This window comes from Dermacentor albipictus, chromosome 8, assembly GCF_038994185.2.
Source record: "Dermacentor albipictus isolate Rhodes 1998 colony chromosome 8, USDA_Dalb.pri_finalv2, whole genome shotgun sequence".
Taxonomy (NCBI): Eukaryota; Metazoa; Arthropoda; class Arachnida; order Ixodida; family Ixodidae; genus Dermacentor; species Dermacentor albipictus.
Genome location: NC_091828.1, coordinates 64,391,132 through 64,416,766, shown reverse-complemented (window position 1 = coordinate 64,416,766; position 25,635 = coordinate 64,391,132). Strand labels below are relative to the sequence as shown.

General features: G+C 42.7%; 1 protein-coding gene across 3 annotated transcripts in view; it reads left to right on the top strand.

The window, feature by feature from the left end:
• Positions 1-17,961: 17,961 nt before the first annotated feature.
• LOC135914282 (uncharacterized) overlaps positions 17,962-25,635 on the top strand; it is a 77,230-nt gene continuing 69,556 nt past the window's right edge. For all 3 annotated transcript variants that reach the window (XM_065447065.1, XM_065447064.1, XM_065447066.1), the window contains exons 1-2: positions 17,962-18,059; positions 20,470-20,496. In XM_065447065.1, the coding sequence (XP_065303137.1) occupies positions 18,056-18,059; positions 20,470-20,496 (31 nt within the window). In that variant the 5' untranslated portion in view covers positions 17,962-18,055. The remainder of the gene's footprint in view (positions 18,060-20,469; positions 20,497-25,635) is intronic.

The following is a 25,635-nucleotide window of genomic DNA, read 5'->3' as shown; positions in this document are numbered from 1 at the left end:
GCGTATACAGTAATGACACATAGTGCTGGCTGACTACAGATTTATTATTAGAACAGTCAAACAGTTCAGTACTTTGGAATGCTTCCTAAGAGCCATAAAAAACCAAAGCAGGAAGCAGTTGTACGAAATAATGTATGTGCATGAAAAATGCACCTGATCATCGGTTTGCAGATATGTGTGCCATTTACTTGTCAGTTAACAAAACATGTGTTAAACTGAAACATTTCTCCTACAATTTGGCAATTCTGTGGGCATTGATTATTGCTTGGGTCACTTGGTTGCTGTTGTTACTGCTATTAGTGTATAGTGAAGTGTAATGTAGATGGGGAAGTGCTACTGACAACTACGAACATTGGCAAATTTTGCTGCACCAGGATAATGCACGCATTGTCCTGCTGCAGCGAAACTTTCCAGTAAACTTTCACAGTTCTCTGTAGTACTTTCCCATCTGTCTCACCTCACACTGTTTCATCTATAGCGCTTCACCATACTATAACATGCGCCACCAACTGACACAAAATTCTACACTTCTGAAGTTCCTACTGCTACTTCGCACTCGTCACATTCAGGCTGCCAGCCGTACTGAGCCAAATGTAGTATAACTGCATGGACTGGCGGTTCCTGTCATGGATTTACTCTGGTGTAATGGCACCACAGAAGCAAACGATGACAAAGACATGCAGGACACAAGTGCTTAACCTCAACTCTGACATTAATATGAAAACAGACATATACAACACGTAGTGACACGAAGTGACGTTATTAATTAAAAAACAAATTCTTCGTGCAATTTAACTGAGAATGACCGATGCATTTGTCCTTTTCACGCTAATCTGCCAAAGCTTAATTATCTTATGTACGTTTGCTCATAATTTCTGGCAACGAGTTTCGAAGAACATTGGAACGAACCACTCTATTTTGCAGTGCATCACAATGTGCGGATGAGAGTTGTTGCACACAAACTTCATTAGCCTCAATCTCAAATTATTACAATGCGTGTGTATGCAATGCAAGCATGACTGGATAGGAATGGCAGACTGTACATAACCTCCGTTGCACAGAGCAACGCCTGCAAACAAACAAATTAGTTTGTTTTCCTGGCTTCAGTCTTTTTTTCTCATCAGAGCAAATCTCTCTTCACATGTTTCATACAAAAAAAAAATGTTTGCCCGTAAGGACCAGCTACACAATTACTCACGAAAATCCCAAATGCATACGAAACAACTGCAACCACTTCTTTACTTCATCATCTCGTTCATTATATTCCATAGTCATGCCTGATTTAGTTGCGCAAATCCTTTTTCTCAGGCCCTTGTTAGGAGAGTTTTGTGCTGCAACAAAAGGCAGAAGCCAAAAAAAGAAAGAGGTTGGTTGTGGCTTGAAGCACAATATGTATCTAGTGAGCTAGGCCGCAAGCGTTGCGTAGTCTGTTGCCATCACAAGGCCGTGCCTACATCGGACAGATGGGATGCTCTATTAATGCGAAATCAGGGAGATTGAGGCAGTATGAGTCATCTGTGTGAAACAACCCTCCCTCACACAATGGTAAATGCTGCAAAGAATGTGACCGCCGTCCTGTGTTCTACAAAACTTGCGTTGTAGCGAGGTATTATGACCTGACAACACGGAAGGTAATTATGGTTTGCAACATTTAAAAAGAATGATAAATGTATCAGTGATCCATTAGTTGCAAGGCATAAAGAATTTCTTTTAACAGATATCATCACATAATGTTTCCACCTGTTATTAAATATTGCGTTTCCTTATTTTAAAGCTTGAAGTGAGAGCCGGTGCTTGTGTCATGCGTACATATCTTTCTTCGTTTACTTTTTGTGGTGCCAATACACCAGAATTTGTATAACCAAGTGGCCACACTGCTTTTGTCACGTTATAGTTGTGCTTGCAAAGCCTCGCAAACAGCAGCCTATTTGGTCAAAACGTGCTTTTGTACATATGGTTTTCCAAAAAGAAAAGCTGCGAAAAGGTAACAGAATCAACAGCAGTAGGTTAAATCCACTGCAATGCTTTACTTTTCTGCCTTTATTACTCGTTACACCTAAGTGGATAAGCCAGAGTGTGAATGTTACAGAAATGCACCAAATAAGTTGTTGAAATTATGCAAGAATGTTAACGCAACTAAGCATAGATTTATGTGCAATAATAGACACCACTCAGTTTCTTTCCTTCTGACACAAACGTAGTATATCTTATTTTTTTGGCATGAAGAAAAGCATATGTAGACCAGGCAATATTTGAATGAGAGCCTTCACGATTAAGAACCACTATGTGACCATCAGGGTACATACACTGTAAATAGTACAGATGATGTCCCGAATATCACAAGTGCAACATGTTAGCGAAAGCAGCAACCATTAACCCCGAAACTAATCAAATCCCACAAAAAAATGCCTGTGGCTTAAATAAGGTTAAGCCCAGGATGCGAAGCATACTAGCCTTTATTTTAGTTGTTGAACCACTGTTTATCCTGGTGAACTGCTGTTGCTTGGCTATATTTGGTTCGGCTAGACGAAGAAACAACTCATGGAGGCGAGCGCACGAGCTGAGACCCGGCTATGTAGCTACGCGGCTGCAAGCAAGCGCACGAGTTGAGCCTCCGCTTTTGCAGCTGTTATGTCGTCATATGGTAGCTACGCGGCCGCGGGCGGCGCAGCAAGGAAGAGCGTGGTTGTGCGGCTAGTATGCTTCGCATAATAACAAAAAAGAGATGTATGTGTCAGTGCAGCACCTGTATTCTGAAGTTACAGGAAAGTGGCCAACCCCTGCCTCTTTATGTTCTTTCGTGCCTTTGACAAGGTGTTACTAGATATTTATTTGCTTCTCTGTTGCAAAAACACATCAATTATCAGGTCCGTGCACAGTGCACCATGCCATTTATCTATGTGGACTTACTTTGTGTCCTTAGCACTGCTCTTACCTGTTCAGAACTAACAATCGCAAAAAGACTTGTTCTACTTAAATCTACATGCCTGAACATGTGGGTTCTGCAGTTGAAATAAGGTAATTATAAGTAAAACAAATGACATGTTCTGATGAACTTTGTTTTCATAATCTAATTGCTTATTTGGACACATAACCAGTCAGATCATTTGCACTAACACAAGAAAACAAATTCAACAGACTGGTTTATACTGGTTGGTGCTCTTTTGACTTTAGTACACACTGAACAAACGACAGGCAGTGAGAAATACCAACAACCACTAACTTCCAGACGGCATTATTGGTCACATGTGCACATGATATAACTACAAAAACCCAAACGAAAGTAAACAAAGAAAAAACTAAATTTTAACAGAAAAAGAACAAGACAAAACAAATTTCTTCTGGTAGCTAAGTCACAATCAAGGTGCAAATGCCAGCTATAGTTCGGCAAGCACACATTTAGTTATTTTGCTCAGTCGCTCAATATCACAATTTCTTGTTTGACAGCAACACTGACGGGACATCTGTGCTTATCTTTATTGCACATGCCATTTTTGCTCGCCCCAACATGCCTTTCTTTCAGCATGAAAAAAACATCTTAGATAGACGAAACAAGGCAAAAATGGCTGCTTATGCATTTGTATGATATTCGAACTGAGAGGGGTGAGAAGTAATAAAATGTTCTACTTTCATAATTTTTCTACCATGTGCATAACATTTCTCAATAGGAATGAAGCAATGAATAAAGGGAAAGCCAGACATCCACCCGTTCGTAGCAATCGCTACAAAGGAAACCCATACGGATTCCTCGAAAGAAAGGCCTCATAGTTGAAGAAAAATTCGTTCTGGTCCGGGACTCGAACCCGGGACCACCGCCTTTCCGGGGCAGCCGCTCTACCATCTGAGCTAACCAGGCGGCTAGCAGATGGCAGGGCGAAGTCGAATTTGTCGACAACACAAAGCAAAGGCAAGAGTTTGACGTAGTAGTTCTGCGGAAACCCGCAAGGTGGAGAGAAGTAATGAATAAAGGGAAAATCCTGGTTAGCTCAGATCGTAGACCAGCTGCCCCGGAAAGGCGGTGGTCCCGGGTTCGAGTCCCGGACCAGGACGAATTTTTCTTCAACTATGAGGCCTTTCTTTCGAGGAATCCGTATGGGTTTCCTTTGTAGCAATTGCTACGAACGGGTGGATGTCTGATTTTCCCTTCATTCATTGCTTCTCTCCACCTTGCGGGTTTCTGCAGAACTACTACGTCAAACTCTTGCCTTTGCTTTGTGTTGTCGACAAATTCGACTTCGCCCTGCCATCTGCTAGCCGCCTGGTTAGCTCAGATTGTAGAGCGGCTGCCCCGGAAAGGCGGTGGTTCCGGGTTTGAGTCCCGGACCAGGACGAATTTTTCTTCAACTACGAGGCCTTTCTTTCGAGCAATCCGTATGGGTTTCCTTTGTAGCGATTGCTACGAAGGGGTGGATGTCTGACTTTCCCTTTATTCATTGCTTCATTCCTATTGAGAAATGTTATGCACATGGTAGAAAAATTATGAAAGTAGAACATTTTATTACTTCTCACCCCTCTCAGTTCGAATATCATACAAATGCATAAGCAGCCATTTTTGCCTTGTTTCGTCTATCTAAGATGCTTTTTTCATGCTGAAAGAAAGGCATGTGTTTAAAGAATAAGCTTGGTTGCAACATGTAAAGGAATTGTGTAATGTGACAAAGGTTGCTGAAATCAAAATATATTTGTGATTTCCTTGCGACTGGAACACTCAAAAGGAAAACGACCTTTTAAACAAACTAAGAAAAAGCCACAGCACACGCAAACATACTAAGCCAAGGACTAGTATATCAAACTGATATGAGAAGACTTTCAAAAAAGAATCTTTCCCGGTTTGGTCAAATTTTTAAAACAATGGTTAACACCTGGCCCCACACCTTAAATATAGAAGAAATAAAGTTCTTAAGTTACTCTGTGTTCTTTCTTCAACCCAACAAATCTGCCTAGAAAAATGGGTCAAGTCTACATCTGTGGCAAGGTGTGAACAAGAAACTCGCTTTAGCTGGCTGCAGTGCTCCCTGCGAAGAATATTCAGGCAGAAAATTGTTACTCCAATATGACTGTGCCCCCAAGAAAACCAAATGTGGTAGACTACATCAATGCACATGGAAAATCTTTAGTCCATGCTTGCTGGCACTTGTCTGTATTGGCCTCTAGAATAATTGTGGCCCCCACGTGCTGTAATCTTTCCGTGGCATAGAAAACAACATTGTGTGATACCAGCTGTGAAGTGTTAATCAGTTTAATCAGCAGTTTAATCATGGCAGCAGTTTATTCACAGTTACTTCCAAGTGTTTACATGTTTTAAGCATTGCTTGTGGGCATCATGGCTCCAAAACAACCTAGACCTTACATCCCAGTCTGGTGTGTAGTGTAACAAAGGCTTTTATTGGAGCAACTTGATGCTTTTATATTAGTTATTCAGTTGGCATGATCTTTAACAAAAGAGCTATAGGCAATTTCGCTGCAATAACCCTACTGTTTTTATAGCATTTGTCGTGGGGAGTGCTTCTTGCCCCTTTTGTCAGAGTTCTTGCTGAACGACGATTTTTTATCAGTCTGTTATATGTGGAACTTGAACAGCTTATATTTTTCTTCTCAATCCACACACCTGCCAGCATCTCTACGCAGGGTTTCCTAGGTATACTTTGTGGCGCAAAATATATTTCTTGAAAAAGGACAGAAAAAAGGAAGACAGTGAAGTGCCAAACTACCAACTGTTTAATGACAGCCTGAACAAACGTATACAAGAAAATACAACTTCCGCTCATGCGCAGGGAGCCAAGGTGTGACAGAACAACATGGTCATGGTAACATACATTGGATGAAGCACATTTCTGCGGAATATAGTACGATAGATGTATCGCTGACACAATCAGACCCTTTCTTTTTAATATAAAACGCTTCCAACAACTCCCTTGCAGTTCCGCAGAAATGTGCAGAAATGTGCATTTTTCCGCAGAAATGTGCTTCATCCAAAGTATGTTATTGCGACCATGCTGCTCTGTCGCACCTAGGCTCCCTGACTTGAGCGGAAGTTGTATTTTCTTCTATACGTTTGTTCAGGCTGTCATTAAACAGTTGGTAGTTTGGCACTTCACTGTCTTCCTTTCTTCTGTCCCTTTCAAGAAATGTATTTTGCACCACAAAGTATACCTAGGAAATCTAAGCATCAACTTGCCCAAGAAGAAGTCCTTTTGGAACATCTACACAGGGTGTTTTGACTAATGTCATACCAAGTGAGCACACTACAAACCTTGCGTGCATCGTTTTCATGACTCTTTCGATGACCATATTTCGTTTTCAGTGACTTTATCAACTAAGTATCTAGCGGCAGCTTGAACATAGGCACTCATGAGAACTCGCACCAGGCTTGGTTGAATACGTCCAGCACTGCATCACTGAGTAGTGAACCATGCTGTAAGAGTTGGCAACTAAATTGCCACCTTGAGATTGAAACTTTTCAACCTTACAATCAAGGCTTCAATTGCCCAGCCAGCGAGCTGCAGCAAAGGTGTGAACTATAGTCATCTAATGTCACATTCTATGTAATAGCGATAGCAGCTGATCTCTCTAGTGGTGGCCCTCAAGGCCAACAGGCGTCCCTTTCTGTGCACGTGCTTGTGTAGGACTAGGCAGGTGGTGCCAGTTTATTCTTCAGCATTAACACTATGTTCACGCTGTATCGGGAACACATTTTCTTACTCAGTGCAATAGCCCTTGAACCTACATAATAGCCACCAAGAGTCCTTTGTCCATCGACCTTTCCTTTGCCATGCCATTTGCTTTTGCCTTGATATCATGGAGCAACTTCAGCTAGCTGAAGCATTGATGTTGTTTGAGTGCCCACACAGCCTTGCAGTTTTCCAACCTGAACATTGCTTCATTAAAAGCTGACATGATTTGATCTCAGCAGACAGATTAGAGTTAAAAAAGAACACTCATAAACTTCTTTCAAAGTCATTCTAACCTCGTCAATTATCCCGGGCCTTTTGATGTGGTATTCAGCATTGTCCAAAGCAAGTTGGCTCCTAAAAATCAAAATAACAACTTTGTGAGGGCAGCTACTGGGCTACCTGTCTCTTCAGCGAGCCTGAAATGTCTCCTAGCCATCAAAGCAAGAGCGCAAAAAAACGACAATGAAAAGTGTGGCAGAAAAAATGTTCATGTAAATCCATGTTTATGGACTGTTACACTAACTGAAAAAGTACTGGCTTCCCAGTACAGTCTTGATGTACGTAGTTGTTTCGGTCACGAACAAACAGCCAGTTGCCCAGTCCTGCACAAGCACAGTGTAAAGATGCTTATGGATTAAAATTTGTTGTGTGTGCGTGTGGTGCAGTGTACCACATTTCATTTTCCTGAGGCTGCAGTACACTGGGAAGACTGGTTGCTACTTCAATAGGAAGCCCTTACAGTATTGCAGCCCTTTGTTCAGATCTTGCTGCAGATTGTATCAAATGCGAATGCAAACTGTTTTGCAAGACACGTCAGTTCAGTTCAAGCAATTAGACCGAGTAACCCAAGAAATACTTCAAGCCTCCAAAACGTTTTAATACAGTCCCTAGTTTAGTACAGGTTTTGGCCTGATGTTTTGGCTTCTACGGTATAATGCTGTGTATAAGGCTTGCTAGGTACTAGTGGTTTGATGTGCACACTCTCTTGTGTTGCTATAATTACAACTTGTAACAAAGATTTCCCTTCCTCACGAACGTTTGGACACAGTGCATGTGAGCTCATCTTTTAACCTGTTTTTCATTCGATCTGTGCATTTACATCGAACGTAAACTACAAAATATCAGTACAGAGAATCACAAAAGAACACACCTGCGTAACGATTCTGCCAAGATCGTTGGAGTGGTCAGTCACAGGATGCAACACCGGTAGAAAGGCACGCTGAGGTAAAGCAAAATAACAATCGTTGTAAGATGCGGATCAAAAATTTTATTCAGTGAGGCTTTTGGCATGTATACTAATTACTACATTTGTATGTAAAATAGTTTTGCATAATAGCTGAGCAAGGTTAACGTCTCGCCCTGTGACTGTCAGCCAGCGCTACTCATGGCAATGGTGACAAATATGGCACATCCTTTTCAAATGGAACTTTTGTGCATTACATGAATTGAACTTAGGTTCACATAATACATGACACCTGTGGTTAGAAGGATGTGTTGCATGCCGCACCAACGCCACAAGTGGCACTGCCTAACACTTCCAGGGCCAGACTTAGTACCTAAACAATACAAATGTGCAACAAAGTGAACAGGTGGACAGCTGGTGCTATAACTCAAAGATTACATGCACCATGCTGATGTGAATGCAGCTCTCATCAGGATAGAGTTGCGCTTTGGTGCACTTCATTTCTCTTCCTCTTTTGTCTTCATTGCAAGCTGGTGCCATATGGTAATAATGAACAAAAATTAAGCACCTCAGTTCCCATTCTTGTTTTGCTACATGATGTAAAGTCATCCAAATGCGCTTAAGACTCTTAAGGATGTACTTTAGCCATTTTGTCTTGACAATATTTTTCGCTTGGCTTCACTACACCTTAATGTAGTGCAAATTATAGAGAATGCTTACAAAAAAACCTACTCCACAAAATAACACCTTCAATTAAAATTACACAGTCTATGGCTTCGAGATGTGCACATACATATTTTATACATGGTTACAATGAAAATATAAATGACTGTTCTAATACGCATACTTAGCATACTGCATAGCAGTCACCTGGTTCCAAAATGTTTCTTTCTTATCGCACATAGGACGGCCACAACTATAAATTTATTTCTGGCAGTGACTTAAGTCACTGCCAAAACCTTCATAGTGCAATCAATGAAAATTTTCGAAGTTAAAGCAGTTAGACATAAACAGGGCCAACAGTTTTAAGGTGTTAAATAATGAACTGTTATGGAATATGGCAGTAGAAGGCCATGCACCTGAAACATGGGTACTGTTTATCATATAAGCACATTCTTATATTTTTGCTTACTTTCCTAGGGATTGCATTAAACAGTTTGCTGATGTGTAAATTTTGCTACATGACTGTATCGTATTAGCCCTTATCTTTTCACATTTGGCTTACTGCAGCTTTATGCACATGCAAATGGGCCACTACTACCTTCAGGTGAAGGCCAAACACTATGCTGTCCAACATACATGCATTTTACAACACCGAACAGTAGACTTAGAGAATGAGCAACTCTTTTAAAAAGTGCAGTTCTTTGGACACACATTGATATATGAAGCGGTCTGCGCTGGACGCACGAAAGAAGACGAAGGAGGGTGCTAGGGGAGAAGTGAGAAGGAAGAAGTTGGAATAAAATGGCGGACGACACCCGTCTCACTTAGATGATGTCATTTCTGTTGCCGTTCTAGTTAGGAACGCTACATTTTGGCGCAGCCGACAGTTTTCGAAGACCAGCGATGCGGGTGACGTTTTTCGTCGACCAGGCGTCATCAGAGTCTGTTGTGTTCACCCGATACCAAGTGCACGGTGAGCCAGCGACGGACCTTCCTCTTGAAGTTAGTTCTACCGCGCTGATCAACGTGGTACTGCAACAAGCTGCAATCAGCCGCCAAGCCCTCGTGCAAACAGGATCGGTGACAGTGAATCTACAACTGCAGACACTGAGCGAACTCGTTCTGGAACCCATACGACGTGGCACCCTCAAAGAGGAAATGCCTGCCGGGAAGGTGAGCCTAGACTTGAGTGTTATGGAACTGCAAAGGAACATTATACAACAGATCGAAATAATGAGAACTTTCGTCCAAGCGCTTAGTCGAGAGCAGTCAGCACGAAGTATTGTTGAACCAGATGTTTTTGAAGGAAAATCGCAAAATGCACACTACTGGCTGTGTTTTTTCGAGTACGCCTGTGACAAGAATCTGTGGCACTCCGACGACACAAAGATTTTGCATATGCGTCGCTATTTGGGCGGTATAGCCAGAAAATGGTATGACGTGCAACTCATGGATTATGGAACAACATGTTGGGAACTGTGGAAAAGCAACTTTTTAGGGGCTTTCGAAGGCAACGCAGTAGAAAGATGGGATGCGGCACTGCGGTTCAGTTATACAGGTGGCTCTCTGCTTGAGTACTGTCTTGAGAAGCGTCGCCTGTTGTATTCTGCAGAACCGAAGCTGTCGTCTTCTGCTGTTGTAGCTTTGATAACGCAAGGGTTGTGTATCGAGATCCGTTGTCATGTCCAGCTCAAAGGTCCAAGAACGTTTGATGACCTTCTGAACTTTCTACAGACCTCAGTGCCAAGAATTACATCGAGAAGACAGCCAGATGGTAGAACAGAGCAACTTGATGCCAATCTAGGGTCGTTGCCGTCAACTGAATGTGAACACAGCTTCATAAACAAATCTCTGGGAAGCGTAAATCATGACTGTGAGGATGGTGAAGAACCAATTACCGCAGTTCACGGCAACCTACTTCCACATAATCTGTCTACCGTGCATCACAAGCCCCAGAAAAAGAGCTTCAGTGAGACAGTATATTTGGTGTCGTCAAGCTTATTGTACGCCCCCATTAAGGTAGATGGCATTGAAGTGAAGGCTCTCGTTGACAGTGGAGCTTCGGTATCTATTATCAACAAGACTCGAGTGGATGCCAGTCGTCTGCACGCTGGTAGAACATTGCGTGTCCAAGCCTACGATGGGTCAGTGACCATGCATAGCGAATGGGTAACCCTGGCTATTGAATTTCAAGGAAATGCTATTACCAGTGACGTATTGGCCATTCCCAATGTCACCTACGATTTTCTTTTGTCCCGTCCAGACATGAAAAAACTTAAGATGAACCTCTATTGGGATGACAAGGTAATGGCCGAAGACACGATAAGAACAGAAGACCCTGGTGAAGAACCTAGTGTATCAAGGCTAATTTTTCACCACGAAGACATCAAGACTAAGTACCCAGAGCTTATATGCGTAGGAAGCTACCCTCCAGCAATGAAATCCCATGTCGTTCCTTTCGAGCTCGCAGATAAAACAGTGGTTCGTAGAACCCCCTATAATATGTCCAGAGATAAAAAGGTGTGGCTGAAAAAGGAGTTGCAAGAAATGTTAGACGCAGGTATCATCCGGCCTTCTGTATCCTCATTTGCTTCTCCTATCACTATTGCACCTAAAGAAGACGGGACATTCCGCCTCTGCACAGACTACCGGGCTCTCAATCGTCAAACTGCATTGATACCTTATCCAATGCCGAGAATCGACGACATCATTGACGAAACCGGTGGTTGCCATTGGTTTTCACGAATAGATCTCTGCAAGGGCTTTTGGCAGATTCCACTAAGTGAAGAAACGAAGAAGTACACCGCGTTCATAACCCCATTTGACTTGTTTGAGTACAACCGCCTACCATTTGGTTGGAAAAACTCCCCTGCGTGGTTTCAGAAGATTATGACGGACATTCTGAAACCTTACCTGGGCACATTTTGCAATGTGTACATCGACGACATCATCATCTACTCAAAGACAAAGGACGAACACCGTAGTCATCTTTCAAAAGTTCTTCATGCACTCAGTCTTGCCCAACTCAAAGTCAACTTCAAGAAAAGTGCGTTCTTTCAAGATACCGTAGTATTTCTTGGCAGGGTGTTTGATGGACAGACTAAAAGCACCAAGCAAGAATCGGTAGAGAGAATCTCCAAGCTGGTAAAGCCTTATGATGTGCACTCCCTGCGCGTTTTTCTTGGCCTTGCAGGACACTTCCGGGCGTTTATCAAAGACTACGCACTGAGAACAAGGTGCCTCACACGTTTAACTCAGAAAGACGTGCCTTTTCATTGGGACGAGAAGTGCGAAGCTGTCTATCGTGAGCTTGTAAAACTAATATCGTCGGACCCCATCTTGCGAATACCGGATTTTTCCTTGCCTTTCGTGCTGAACACGGACGCATCACATTATGCTACCGGTGCAGTTCTATACCAGAAGCCATCCAAACAAGCTGATCAAACCAAACACTACGTCGTGGGGTACTACAGCTATACCCTGAAACCCGCCGAAATCAATTACTGTACCACAGAAAAGGAAGCTCTGGCCGTATTAAAAGCTGTGCAGTACTTTCGTACTTACCTGGAAGGTGCCAAATTCATACTTTTCACGGACCATCAAGCATTGACTCAACTTCTGAGCATGGCCCAGCCAAGAGGCCGCATTGCTAGATGGGTGAACTATCTGCAACAATTTGATTTCGTAATTTCGCACCGTCCTGGCCCACTCCTCACTGACGCTGACGCACTATCAAGATTACTTGTACAGGAATGAAGCAATAATCCAGTTACAATCAATCATATTAAGCTATGGGAAGGTACAGAAGAGCTCCAGTTTATCAATGGAAAGTATCACGTACCACCAACTATGATTCCAAGGATTCTTCATCTATACCACGACACCCCTGAATCGGGTGGACATGATGGCTTCTGGCGCACTTATAAGAAATTGCTCATGAGATTCACATGGCCGGGCATGAAAAACGACATCAGCCATTACATCCGCACATGCCACCTCTGCCAGGTGAACAAAGTTAAATTCAAGCAATCGACAGACGTTATGACAAACCCTGAATATTCAAGCATCCCGTTCGAAGTAATTCATTTGGACTTCGCGGAGCTCAAAAAGAAGGGGGAAGGAGTCAAGCGAACGCAAGCTTTCTTGCTCTCCATAGATGAGTGCACACGGACGATTGCGGCTAAAGCTGGCAAAGAAGACGCAAACAGCGTAATAGACCTCCTCAAAGCTGAGTGTTTTAAACACACAAAGACGCTCGTCTGCGACAACGGGCCGGCTTTTCGGAGTGCCAAATTATCAAAGTGGGCCCAGGAGCACGGCATCATGATAAAGTATTCTTCTCCATACCACCCGGCAGCAAACGGCCTAGCGGAACGTGCCATACGAGACATCAAACAGTATCTGAAGATGTATCCAGACTTTGCCGGTGGCTGGAAGTGCTGTCTCGAGGCCGCTGTGAAGCATCACAACAGATCATACACCACGAGTTTAGGCTGCAGCCCTCATTTTGTAACTTCAGGTACAGCGCCCATACTTCCTGCAGATCGTGAGCTAGGTCTCCTAGAGAACCTCCAACTTGCGGAAGTAAGGAAAACTGTCAAAGAACAGGAGATCTACAAGCGCCGCATGAAGCGAAACTTTGATAAAAGGCACAGTAGCGAGATACCGGACATACAGCCTGGAGACTATGTCCTTGTAAGGAAAGGAGCTGTGCCCTCAAATTCAAAATATTACGGACCATTTCAAGTTATTAAGACTGCATGCCGCATGGAATATTGAAGAATGTCTGGTACACCGGAGCCTCGGGCCAAACGGAGTGCGCCGCAATTGGAAACGTATTCAAGTATTACCCCAGGAGGTGTAATTAAAAGAAATCCGGAAGAGTGAAGCGGTCTGCGCTGGACGCATGAAAGAAGACGAAGGAGGGTGCTAGGGGAGAAGTGAGAAGGAAGAAGTTGGAATAAAATGGCGGACGACACCCGTCTCACTTAGATGATGTCATTTCTGTTGCCGTTCTAGTTAGGAACGCTACAATATATATCTGGAAAACAAAGATTTTTGCTAAAATGATAACTTAATCTAATTGGTACTGAGCATAATGCATCATGCAAGAAACTTGCATATACCGGACACCGCTATAGACACTGCGACCTCTGCAGTTTCTTCACAATCTGGCATAATGTGCTCAAGCTGCCTGTAAACACTGGAGGGTGTCTATGATACATTAAGAATCTCAGCAAACATGAGAAGGACCTAAAATGAAGGTCAGAGAAGCAAAGCAAATTTTTAACCATTCCTCTCTATGTTGCTATGAATGTGAATGTTCCAGCAAATGATGTATTTGAACTGTGTTTTTAATGGTGCAATACTAGAGAGCACATTTTTGCAATAATAATGTGACAGAGAAGAATGACAGAAACTAACTTAATGAATATTTTCTAAACTTGCACGAGGGTTTCGTCATTATGCTGATGCACACACCTGCATATCTCTACTGTGAAGTCTTGTTTCGGTTTCCTATTTTATTTTCACATAGTAATTTACATCATACACTTGTCCTGAAATACATCACGTTAGGCTCCTTCAGTATTTTTTTTCTTACTGGAACACACATGCCTATACAGGGCACACACTCAAATACATGCAAAGCTGCCACGGGACTGGCCATTTGAGGTCGACATGTTTGTACAGCGCAAAAGACGAGGACCGAAGGAAGAACACAACACAGGTGCTGTCACACACACACTCAAGGCACTCTGCGGGATTCTCAGGCTTCTTTCATGCTCCTACAAACACGTTATGTAGCACATATTGAGCCACAAAAAAGCTGTACTGGAAAATGTTCATGTTGCACTACAATTTTATAATTGAGACTTTTTATCTAATAATAATATCTGAGTTGATTATTTGATTAAGAATAATTAGGTAATTAGGCAAAATGCAGAAAATCTAAGTATTTCCAAGAGACAGGAAACAACATTACCTAGGTTCTGTGCAGCTAGGTGGCACATGCATATTTTTTAAAGTCTGCTAAAGTTACGTGGGATCACCTGCATACGTCCCATGGAACAGGTGTCACACCAATCACTCTAAGTGATGCCGCTAAACTAGCCATTGCACTTAAAACATATAGGGTAATAAAAGTAAACTCTAGGTAAGAGCATACCAAGACCTCTATTGCTGAAAAGGGAAACTGATGGGAGGCGACTGATCTCCGGTTATGAAGATGCTTCATCCTCACAGCTGGCAACGAAACGGCCGCAACCACAGTCCTGAAATAAAAGCGAAAAAGTTGACACTACAATGATCACATGGAACACGAAAAAGCTGGTCGCCAGTTTATCTTGGAGAGCATCTGCTGCTACATTAGGTTTTGTATATATGTCAGCTTATTGTTAAACTAAGCTTGCCAAAATTTTATACCTTAATGGCTTTGTTCTTTACAAACTAAAACCTTTGCCTAACTCATACACTTATGCACTACTTAAGCTATGAGATGTTTACTGATCTCTTACAATGGATGGCTTCTAAGACAAATTATTTCACACAAAAGGATGCATAACTTATGAGTGTTACTGACATTGAATACCAAGGTATTACCTTTTTATAATAGACGATGGCAGACCAAGCACATTTTTCTCACAGATACAGGTTGATCGGTCTGCCTTTCTTTTTTCACCAGCAGTAGAAATTTTGTTATTAATATTCGTGCAATATAGGATGATGCTATGATGTGTGATATGATGCTGAGTTGAAAAGCGCCACTTTTTTGTGTGAATTTGGCACCTAGATTTCAAAACTCCATATCTGTACCCAATACGCAACGGCAAAGCAGCAAAGTAATTAAACATTAAACAAGTCCAGGTATCCAGTGCACAGCGCCAGCTGTTGAATAACAACATTGCATTGCACAAGCAACGACTGTATAGATGTAGCGTAGTATGTGCACGGCAGGCGTAGTGGCGGCCTCCAGCAAAGAACACAGCCATGGAGCGACGCGCCCGTATGAGCCCTCGCCGGCAATTCTATCGCGTAAATTTATATATCCCGTCACGGCACAGGCATCGTTTTCTGGCCGCCGAGGTGCCGGCGCCACTGGTACTCACCTGCTCCGGCCGCCGAGGTTCAAGTGACGGCGTATCCAGTAATCTGAATCAAAGAAGGACACTGTTACCGCCAAGCAGTACGCTAACTATAAACTATAAAGCGTTTCTTATACTCTGACCGGCAGTTCATGCGGCGTTGACCCGTAGTGCCGTTGGAAGCTCACCACACGCTTTTAATACCAGAAACGCGCCGCCGACATTTCACGCCCGTAGATCAAAGTCGACGGGCGCAGGCTCTACATGCTACACGCCGCAGTCGCACACTCCCTGCACAATCAGCGGCGTGGGCGCGAAGAGACACAAACGATAGCACGGAGCGTACTGGCAAATCTGCACAATGCGCGCTTAGTGAGCGACCTACTGCACACAATCGCACGAGCTAGGGGACTGGCGCCGCGTGCGCGCCAGCTAGCAGATACCGCGCACAAAGAAGCGCCGCCGGTTGTCGCTCAAATGATCGCTGTACAAACACTCACACACGCGCACCGCAGTAAACCCTTAACGAGCCGCCACATTTTCAGGCCGTGGTTAGGCGGCGAAGCTTAGCTCACCTCGCACTGCACATAACTATTATGGTAGTGGCTTGCGCTTCGGGGAACATGTCGAATGCCCACATCCACCCTATTAAAGACGCGGCACAGTCCCTCATCATGTAAAATTCTAATGTTTAAGTACAGTCGCTTGACCCTAAACACTCAAGTCACCTCGATTACGACAAAGCTCGAAGAAACACAGTGACCGCGCAAAATGGTTCTAGACGGCCAACTGTCGCGCCATGTTGTACTGAGACCTTCAATAAGTCCTATCAGCGCGTCTCCTCACTTAGAACATATGCACACTCATAGAACGTGTAATAATCGTTCAAAGTCACTTACCGTGGAGTCTTGAGGGTTCAAAGCAGTGTGAAACATCCACCACGGTAGAAGAATGTGCAGCCGCTGACAAAAATGGCTGAACTTTCAACGCGCGCGCGCGAGCGCTCCGAAGGCTTGTGTTCCTCCGCGCGTAGTTCCGACTTTCGGCGTCGCTCTGCAGCACCAAGGCGCGGCCACTCCGAACAGAAAAACAGCGCCGACACACATTGCGCGGGATATTTCGAATCCGACTGCAGAAATAATACTGAAATTGTCGCTGCGGCTGCCTGCCTTGTTGGTCACGGCTGAGTTATTCTTTTCTCTATTTGGCTCGTCCCAGATATGGGTGTATTTCAACACTCCCACGTTCCCGTACGCCACCGTTATTCCTTGAAAACCCCCATTTTACAACCGCAATGGCCCTTCAAATGGGGCCGGTGGTATAATAATGGTTCTAGCTTATTTTACTTCTTCTCGTGGGAGTACTCATTTTAGGCTAGACGGGAAAAATGGCATATCAACTGTTAAAACGCCCATATGGGCTCATTTGTGTTTACAGTGTAGTTTTTGTGAGCCAGCAAGACAATAGGGCGTATTAGGTCGCCAGACGCGTTGAAGATTTCATCGATGCACGTGTCACCCAGCTACCATGGCCGACGTTTCACAGCAAGCAGATGTACCATTGAGCATTCACAAGCGTCCAATGCGAACACACAATGGCCTAAACCCTATAGAAACGAGCCACAGCGTCAGAATACGATCAGAGATGGTCAGAGAATTTTGTCGAGGACGCGTCCCGTAAATTGTTTGTAAGGATAGATTGGTCTGAGGTAAGGAGAGTATAAACCCTATTGGGAAACTCTCTGTAGTATAAACTCATTGATCAATTGCTACTCAAGCTATATGAAGGAGATTAGGGGTAGATTTCTTTCAGCACTCATAATATCAGACCGCTTTTATGAATAAACACAATATTCCCAAAGACTTTCGGTTGCACGTTATAGAGCAAACGGGTAACAATAACAGTTAACGAACAAAATACAACTAACGATAGCATGCAAAGATAGGGAGCCCTGAAGCTGCTACGTTTTTTAGGGCAGGTAAAAATTTATAAAAGAAACAATTGTCAAACGTTAAGTGTTGATGCGTCCTATTACGCTTAATATTTGCACATTTACTACTTTAGATCAAGGTTTTATCATGCCGAGTCATCTTTTTTTACTGCAAGTGATTGTCAAAAATTTAGATTATTTCAATTATTTGTATGATTCATTATTGATCGATTATTCGTTCCGCACTAACATTTTGGAACATGGAGCTCCTTTACAGAAAAATGTATCATGATGTTAAAGTGATGAAACAGCGACGAACACACTGCTGCCCCCGTACGGATAAAATTGTGCTGGCCAAAGTGGATTACAGGTGGGTTCGGCTCTAGATGTGGCATGCGCGAGCACCGCCGAATTGAAGAAGTAGAAGAAGAAGACCGTCACAGCTGCTGCCCGCTGGGTCGCCTCTCGCAGCGAAGATTCCGCAGACGCCTCGTGACGCTTCGCAGTCGTCGGAGCCTTAAACATGGGTGAAAGAATTGTTTCTCATTTTTGCGGTGCTCGGTTGCCTTGCTTTTACGGAGTGAACGTAACCGCAGGGCAAAGCAACAATTCTACAGCTGAGAGTAGCCGGGAAAGTGCCCCTTCTAGGCCAGTACTTTTATTTTAGGCTTTAGCTAGTATTACGTGTTTGCGTAACGCTACAACTGGAGGTGAAGCTGACACTCCATCTATGATGAGAAACACGGTGATGCCAATTACGGCTCGTTCGGGCGGCCTTGCATATAGATGAAGCATACTCAGCATTGTTTACAGAAAACTGCTTGTATGACAATGGTTATAGTTAACGGTATTTGCAAGCTCTGCTTGCGTCCACGGAAGACTGCTTCACACTCTAAACAGAAATGTGTTGGTCACGTGTAGATGTGCAGTAGGACGCAGTTTTAAGCTAGGGCCAGTGTCTAAATAAAGTTTAAATAAACGTTGCTTTATCTATCCATTCGTCATTTGCCTGGTATATTATAATATTTTTGTCGGCGCGGAAGGATTTCCGCCGAAGTCTTGATTAGAAGCGTAATTGATTTACGACAGTATGACAGCCTGCTGTTTTAAGGATTTCCTTTTTTATTTATAGCAAGTACTAACCAACCAAGCAGGAAATATAGTAAATGGAGTCTTTTCGTTACATTTTTTTGTCCTATACCAGAAGGCGGTATCAGATTCTGCATGCTACAAGAAGAAACGCAGTCATCTCTGAAGCGCCCACTTTAGCTCCGAAATGTAGGTTCTGGACGAAAAATTTTATATTTGGCCATGAGCCATGTTATAACTCAACAGGAATTTGTCTCCAATACAAGCTCATTAGTTTCCGCGTTTATTAGTTGCCGAACTCCCCTCACCCTAAACGTGAGGGAAGTTCGGGAGAGCCTGAAAACGCCGAGTTGTAGGTTAATGCCACGCGCAACAAATCTGGTGCTGAATTCGAGCGAAGCGCCTTAGTGGTGCTTAAGAAGGAAGTGACTTGGATATCTAATTCCCAACGCTAGTTGTTTCCTTAGCTTTTCAGACAATGTCTTTACGTAAAACGCTTACATTTTCCACATTAACCGGGATATCTCTTCGTTCAGCTGAATCCATTACCAGTGAAGAACATTGCATGAGCAAAGTGCTGTCGCTAACGATCATGTAGGATTCGCTTCCTTGGGTTTCGTTCCCCGCTTTCTATATAGACACATGTATGCACACACATATACATATGTATATATATAATAGCACCACACATATCCACACAGGCATACATATTTGCGTATGCCTGCACGGGCGTGTGTGTACGTGTGTGGCTTGCCAGTGAGAGAGAGAGAGGAGGCAGAACACGAATTTGCACATGAGGAAGCAGGTAAAGCGAGCGAAGGTGAATGTGCCGCTTAAAGAGAGCGATTTTTTTCGTCGTTATATTTCACGTTTCGTATTCGTAAGTCTTTTGCGCGTTGCTTGGTGTCGAAAGTATTGTAAATCACATTTACTGCTTCTTGTCTACTTATTGGCACAAAGTGCACATGTTACCTGAGAAGCAGTATTGTGCGAAGAACAATTGGGCTGTTGAGGAAACCTGCGGTTTTCTCCTTTTAACGGGGTTAACGTACTTGTCATTGTTTTGGCCGGTTTAATTTTTCTGCTATCTGCAACCAAAAAATGCGCTCCGATCATGACTATATGGAGCCTAAAAACATGTTTCGATATCGAAGTTTGTGGATTCTCTAAATATGGTTTTACCATGTTCATGGCGCTTTTCATCGCTGCAATCGTCGTGCATCGGTGCAATCGAGCCGGTGTCAGATCGGTTCTTAGAGCTCAAGCAGCCTGACGTCGCCGCGCACGGTTGCCAGGAATGCTTGTTTGACGGTAGCGATTAATTCCACAGGTCTGTTCACCCATTGCACGCTTGAGCACAGAATAACAGTTTGCGCAACACCCCATGGACCATTCTTTTTTTTTCCTATTTCACTGGCTTTTCTTTTTTCTCGACAAGTACAAGGATGCAAATGTTATGAGAAAAAAAATATGCATGAGTCGGAGGTTGCATGAGGCGCTCTACAACTCTATAATTTACACCTTGGGGATTCAAGAAAAAGGTAAAAGCAATTGTTTAGTATTTGGTGATAAAAATATTAATTTAACTACACAAGACTACCGTTAATACGAAGTTGGTACGACTTATCTGCATCTCTAGGTTTTCAAGCTGCTATTTCGCCTATCTACATCATTCCTTAATATATCGTTTTATTTTATCTTCTAAAAAAATTCACGTTTTCTCACTCGAATGAGTCAGCACTGTAGAAGAAAGAAAAATGTCAACTGCTAGCCCTTTGGCTATAGAAAATATGCGTGATGAGGGCATCTGTGTGATGTGATATTTTCTTTCTTTCTTCAACAATTTAGATGAGTCCAGCGTTGCATTCACGGAAGGTAAGTATCCACATTAAGCAACAAGAAGGAGAATTGTGTGATTAGATTAGCACCGAATAGGTGAGTGATTTCACAGAATTGTTGTGAACCGTGCTAGTTTTGATAAGATGTTGTTTTTGTTGTCCTATAATTCTTAAGTGAACCTTGAATAATTTTACGGCATTACGAGTTTTCACACAGACATTAAAGGGTAGATAAATTTTCTAAAATTAGGTGTCCTGAAATTTCAGCTTTGAGTAGAATAAACGGGTTGTGCTAGGAAAGAAAATCCTGCTTGTATGGTAGTTTACGTGCGTTGTGAGAGAGTCGTTTTTTCGAAGAAGTAGAGGCAGCAAATACGTACACAGAAAATTTGTCAAGTTTCCAACATTCGATATTATCGTTCGTATTCTAGGACAACTCCATTTGATTTTACACGCCTAAAGCCTTCGTGTCGCGATTATTTATCAGCAAACTTGGCGCTGAAAAGGTTTATTTTGTATTCAGAGACGAGAGTTTAAAAGCAAATAATTACCCTCCTGAACTCTTTATAACGTGGCTGATTCTGCGTATCACGTCTGTATATAAGCCAGGTAGAGCAGATAACATATGCGTTCTCGTCCTCTCGACTTGCAAAAAACAAAAAAAAAGACCGGTCACTTGCGTGGTACGTTGCGTTGTGACTCACGCCTCCGAACGCAAAATCAGCGTACTGAGTGTAAAATTTTGTGATGATTATCTCTTAAGTCAAACGCTTTTTTTCTTGCAAAGTAAAGTGACGTTGCCCTGAAATACGAGTGTCGTCTAGGTAAGTAGGATAGTTTTATCGTTACTTCTTAGTTGACACAACTGGTCCACGAATGCCAGACCTTATAAATCACCTGTGCAAACCTCATGTCGTTAGCTGGCCTTGAAATTTTTTAAATAAATTGGCAGTGTAATTTTGTGAACCCCTTATTCATGATTATGTAATAAATAGTGATGTAATAATGTCACCGTTGTCCTTCAAATCAAGATCCTCCTTCTGTTTAAGAAGTATATCGATACTTTCATTGGATTAGTTCTTGAACAATAGGCAAAATAATGTTAAATCATTTTCTCTTCAGAGGCTCAAAAGCCGCGAAATAATATCGCCTTAACTCGAACATCTAAAACAAGCCTAGAAAGTTAATTGGATCACTTCGCTACTGAATATTTATCTCCCCATTTGGACATCATTGCAATATAGGTAAACAGCCAGAAAAGCAATTATTTCACCTAATAAAATAATTTCAGATGAAATGAAGTTTTACATTATGTAATCGCAAGAAACTAATTTCATCAATAACCACCTTAGTTACATTGATTATGGCATATGTGTGCAAGAGGAAGACAAAAGCGATCGTCGGAAAAGTTCGTTTCCCTGTTTCCCCATGTCGAAACGACCACGTAAAGCGATATAATAGTTGTCAAATTATTTGTTTATTTACGCGACTACACAGCAGTGCTTCTAAATGTGCCTCGCAGCGCAACCGTTATGTCCCATAGCAGCGGCATCTAATGAAGCTTGGTTATGCAGCGTGGTAAAGCGGTCCATGCCACCCTTGCTGTTGAAGTTATTATCTATCCGAGCGCGAGTTACACACATTGACAATCAGAACGATGTCGTGAGAAGACAGCTATGTCATGGCAGCTACTTTTACTCCAAGCTCTTGTTGTGCAATAGAGGGGTTCGGCAAAGAGATGTGGTGTCGGGGTGTCGTGCTGTCTAACAAAGAAAACTGAATGAAAAACTAGATGCCAGTTTAATATTTGGTCTAGGTTTCAATATTGAAATGCACAGACACTGAAACTGAATTTATGACTATTCCTTTAAACTTTCTAATAGAGACCTGCACCGTAAAATCGCTGTGAACGTTGTCATATTACTTGCATAACTGTTCAGTAAATACATTGCTTTGCTTTTTCTTGCAAGTGCGCGTGGGCAGGTAAATAATACTTATTAACTTAATTGGCGAAGCTCTAGTAGTCCTTTATTTTTGATAAATGCATTCAAAGGAATCTTATTACATGGCATTGCTTCCTTCTACATCTGTCGCACTTTTTTGGGACCCTCCTGGATTCATCATCATCATCGTCAGCCTGGTTACGCCCACTGCAGTGCAAGGGCCTCTCCCATACTTGTCCAACTACCCTGGTCATGTACTAATTGTGGCCATATTGTCCCTGCAAACTTCTTAATCTCATACGCCCACCTAACTTTCTGCCGCCCTCTGCTACGCTTCCCTTCCCTTGGAATCCATTCCGTAACTCTTAATGACCATCGGTTATCTTCCCTCCTCATTACGTGTCCTGCCCATGCCCATTTCTTTTTCTTGATTTCAACTAAGATATCATTAACTCGCGTTTTTTCCCTCACCCAATCAGCTCTTTTCTTATCCCTTAACCTTACACCTATCATTCTTCTTTCCATAGCTCGTTGCGTTGTCCTCAACTTAAGCAGAACCCTTTTCGTAAGCCTCCAGGTTTCTGCCCCGTACGTGACTACTGGTATGACAGAGCTGTTATAAATGTTTCTCTTGAGGGATAATGGCAACCTGCTGTTCATGATCTGAGAATGCCTGCCAAATGAACTCCAGCCCTTTCTTATTGTTCTGATTATTTCAGTCTCATGATCCGATCCGCAGTCACTACCTGTCCTAAGTAGATGTATTCCCTTACAACGTCCAGTGCCTCACGAGTCACCACCTATCGTGAACTGCTGTTCTCTTCCGAGAGTGTGAAACATTACTTTAGTTTTCTACAGATTAATGTTTTAGACCCACCCTTCGGCTTTGCCTCTCCAGGTCAGTGAGCATGCATTGCAGTTCTGGATTACTTCCCCAAGAATCCCCCTTCTATGGGAGCCCTTGGGAGCACTTGTATAAGAACTAACTTTCCAGCTTCATCATCCTGTTGAAGACTGCACGCAAGTTTAAAGCTTGGGTGTCTCTTCCGCGAAGAATGAAGACTGACTTAATCAGGAGCGCATAGAGACCTTTAGCACAGAAGCGCAGCTTTCATTCTGCATGTCGAAGCTACACATAGAAATATCTCGTAAGATTGACATCATATATACCGGCTGGTAGTATGAATTGTGAATAAAACTTTAGCACCTAAGGTGGTGAACAAGTACTGTTGTTAGTTTAAGCTGGACGCTTCAGGGTTAAAATAAGAAACCAAAGTATCTGTGTTGATTTCACAGCGTTCGGAGGTGTGAAGACAGGCGGCGTGTCCATAAATAATTAGTCGATGAAATCTTTATGGGTGTCTGATTCTCGGGCAAACAATTTCCATTTCGTTTAGTGTGTGTGCGCTGCTCTTGAAGCAGAACGTGTCCTTCAATTTCACGGCGCACTGAATAGGTCGTGCTTTCTGAAAGTTTTTGCAGATAAGGCTTACGTCATCATACTAACAAGGAGCGACCCTCAATGTACTCCCCGCGGCGAACGAACTGCTATTTCCTAAGCGTTTCCCAGGGTTCGGGCGTGCTTCCAGCTGCATCAATTTTTTGAACTTCATAAAAAAAATATTATTTCCACTATCACTTGCTGCGAGACACATTGTCCTTAAATTGTAGTAACTGTCTTCACACAAATCGTTTATGTATGCCATCCTAATTAGAAATAGCTGCATTCAAGTATGTTCAGTCTTGAATCGTCTCAGAAATCTGCTTTTCAAACAAGCCACAGAAGGCTGAGATTAATGGTGCTGGCGCGTATCTATGATCTTAGTTCCTTGAACGAATTTGAACAGTACGGTTGTATGACCCAGAGCAGAGCTCATAAAGATTGCAACGACACCGTATTTTCAAGATTAGGCATATTCAGTGCCTAAACAAGGCGCTTATATATAGGACGCGCCTCACTTCAAGCAGCCAAGGTGATTTCAAGAAGTGTAACGTTTAGACTATATATATATATATATATATATATATATATATATATATATATATATATATATATATATATATATATTAATAAGAGCATCGCACGCATACTATGAAGACGTGGGATCGTTCCGCACCTGTGGCAAGTTGGTTTTTCAAGTACAAGTCATTTCCCCTATGTGGTTGTTAAAGTTTTGTTTGTTGGCTTCTTATGATATGATTAGTACAATCGCGTCCCCTTGATTCCCTTTTTTCTCATTCATTACATAACGAGGGTCTCTGAATCCCGCTACATTCATGCCTTCAGGTACCATAAGTGCGTGTATTGACGAGTTGCGTTCGCCCAAAAACATCACGTTCTCGTGACGCCGGCGGCAGAAAGGATGCTCCTCATCCGCCGCCAAGACTTATATGAGTGGTGGCACTGGCTAGCGCTCCCTGAATTTACTCTAGTAGGAAAACATAAATATATTATAAAATAGATGGGAAAACGGTGGCGCTGTAGCTCAATTGGTAAGACGATCCCAGGCGTTTGTTGGCTTCTGATTATACACATCAGTTGTGCACATTGTGCACATGAAGCCCTATTGTTCGGAATGAAGTGGCCACACCTCATTCGACATATCTTCCTGCCGCTAGGTGAGCATCGGGACGAATGGAGGTACAGGAAGATGCACGTAGGGGAAGACGAATATTGCGCGCATTGCGGAAGAGAAGAAGAGGTTCCTGCGCTATCGTTTTTCAGTTGGCCTGCAATTAAGGTGTCCTGCCCTTTTTGCTGCTGCTTGCCAATGGTGTCAATATATATATATATATATATATATATATATATATATATATATATATATATATACACACATAAACGAGAAGCAACGGGGTTAACCGAGGAACCGAGGGGCCTGATTTTTATTAGTCAGACCGCAAGAAGAGGCAAACACGGACACAATAAAGGACAACATAGGAGGAATTACTTGTGGTTGCTAAATTAAACATAAAAAAAACGATCACACAATGGAAATGAACGTGGATGAAAAAACAACTTGCCGGAGGGGGGGAACGACCCCACAACCTTCGCATTTCTCGTATTGTTTATTTGTATTTTCTGTTGCGCTGCAGGATGTATTCTAATAAAATTCTGTATCGTAAAGGTGAACTTCTGTCACCTTATCATTCTTCACAATTTCGCGTTTCTATGAGTGAACTAGATACGTTACACATTCAGGCTCATTCACGTTTACTTTCACTGTCTGTAT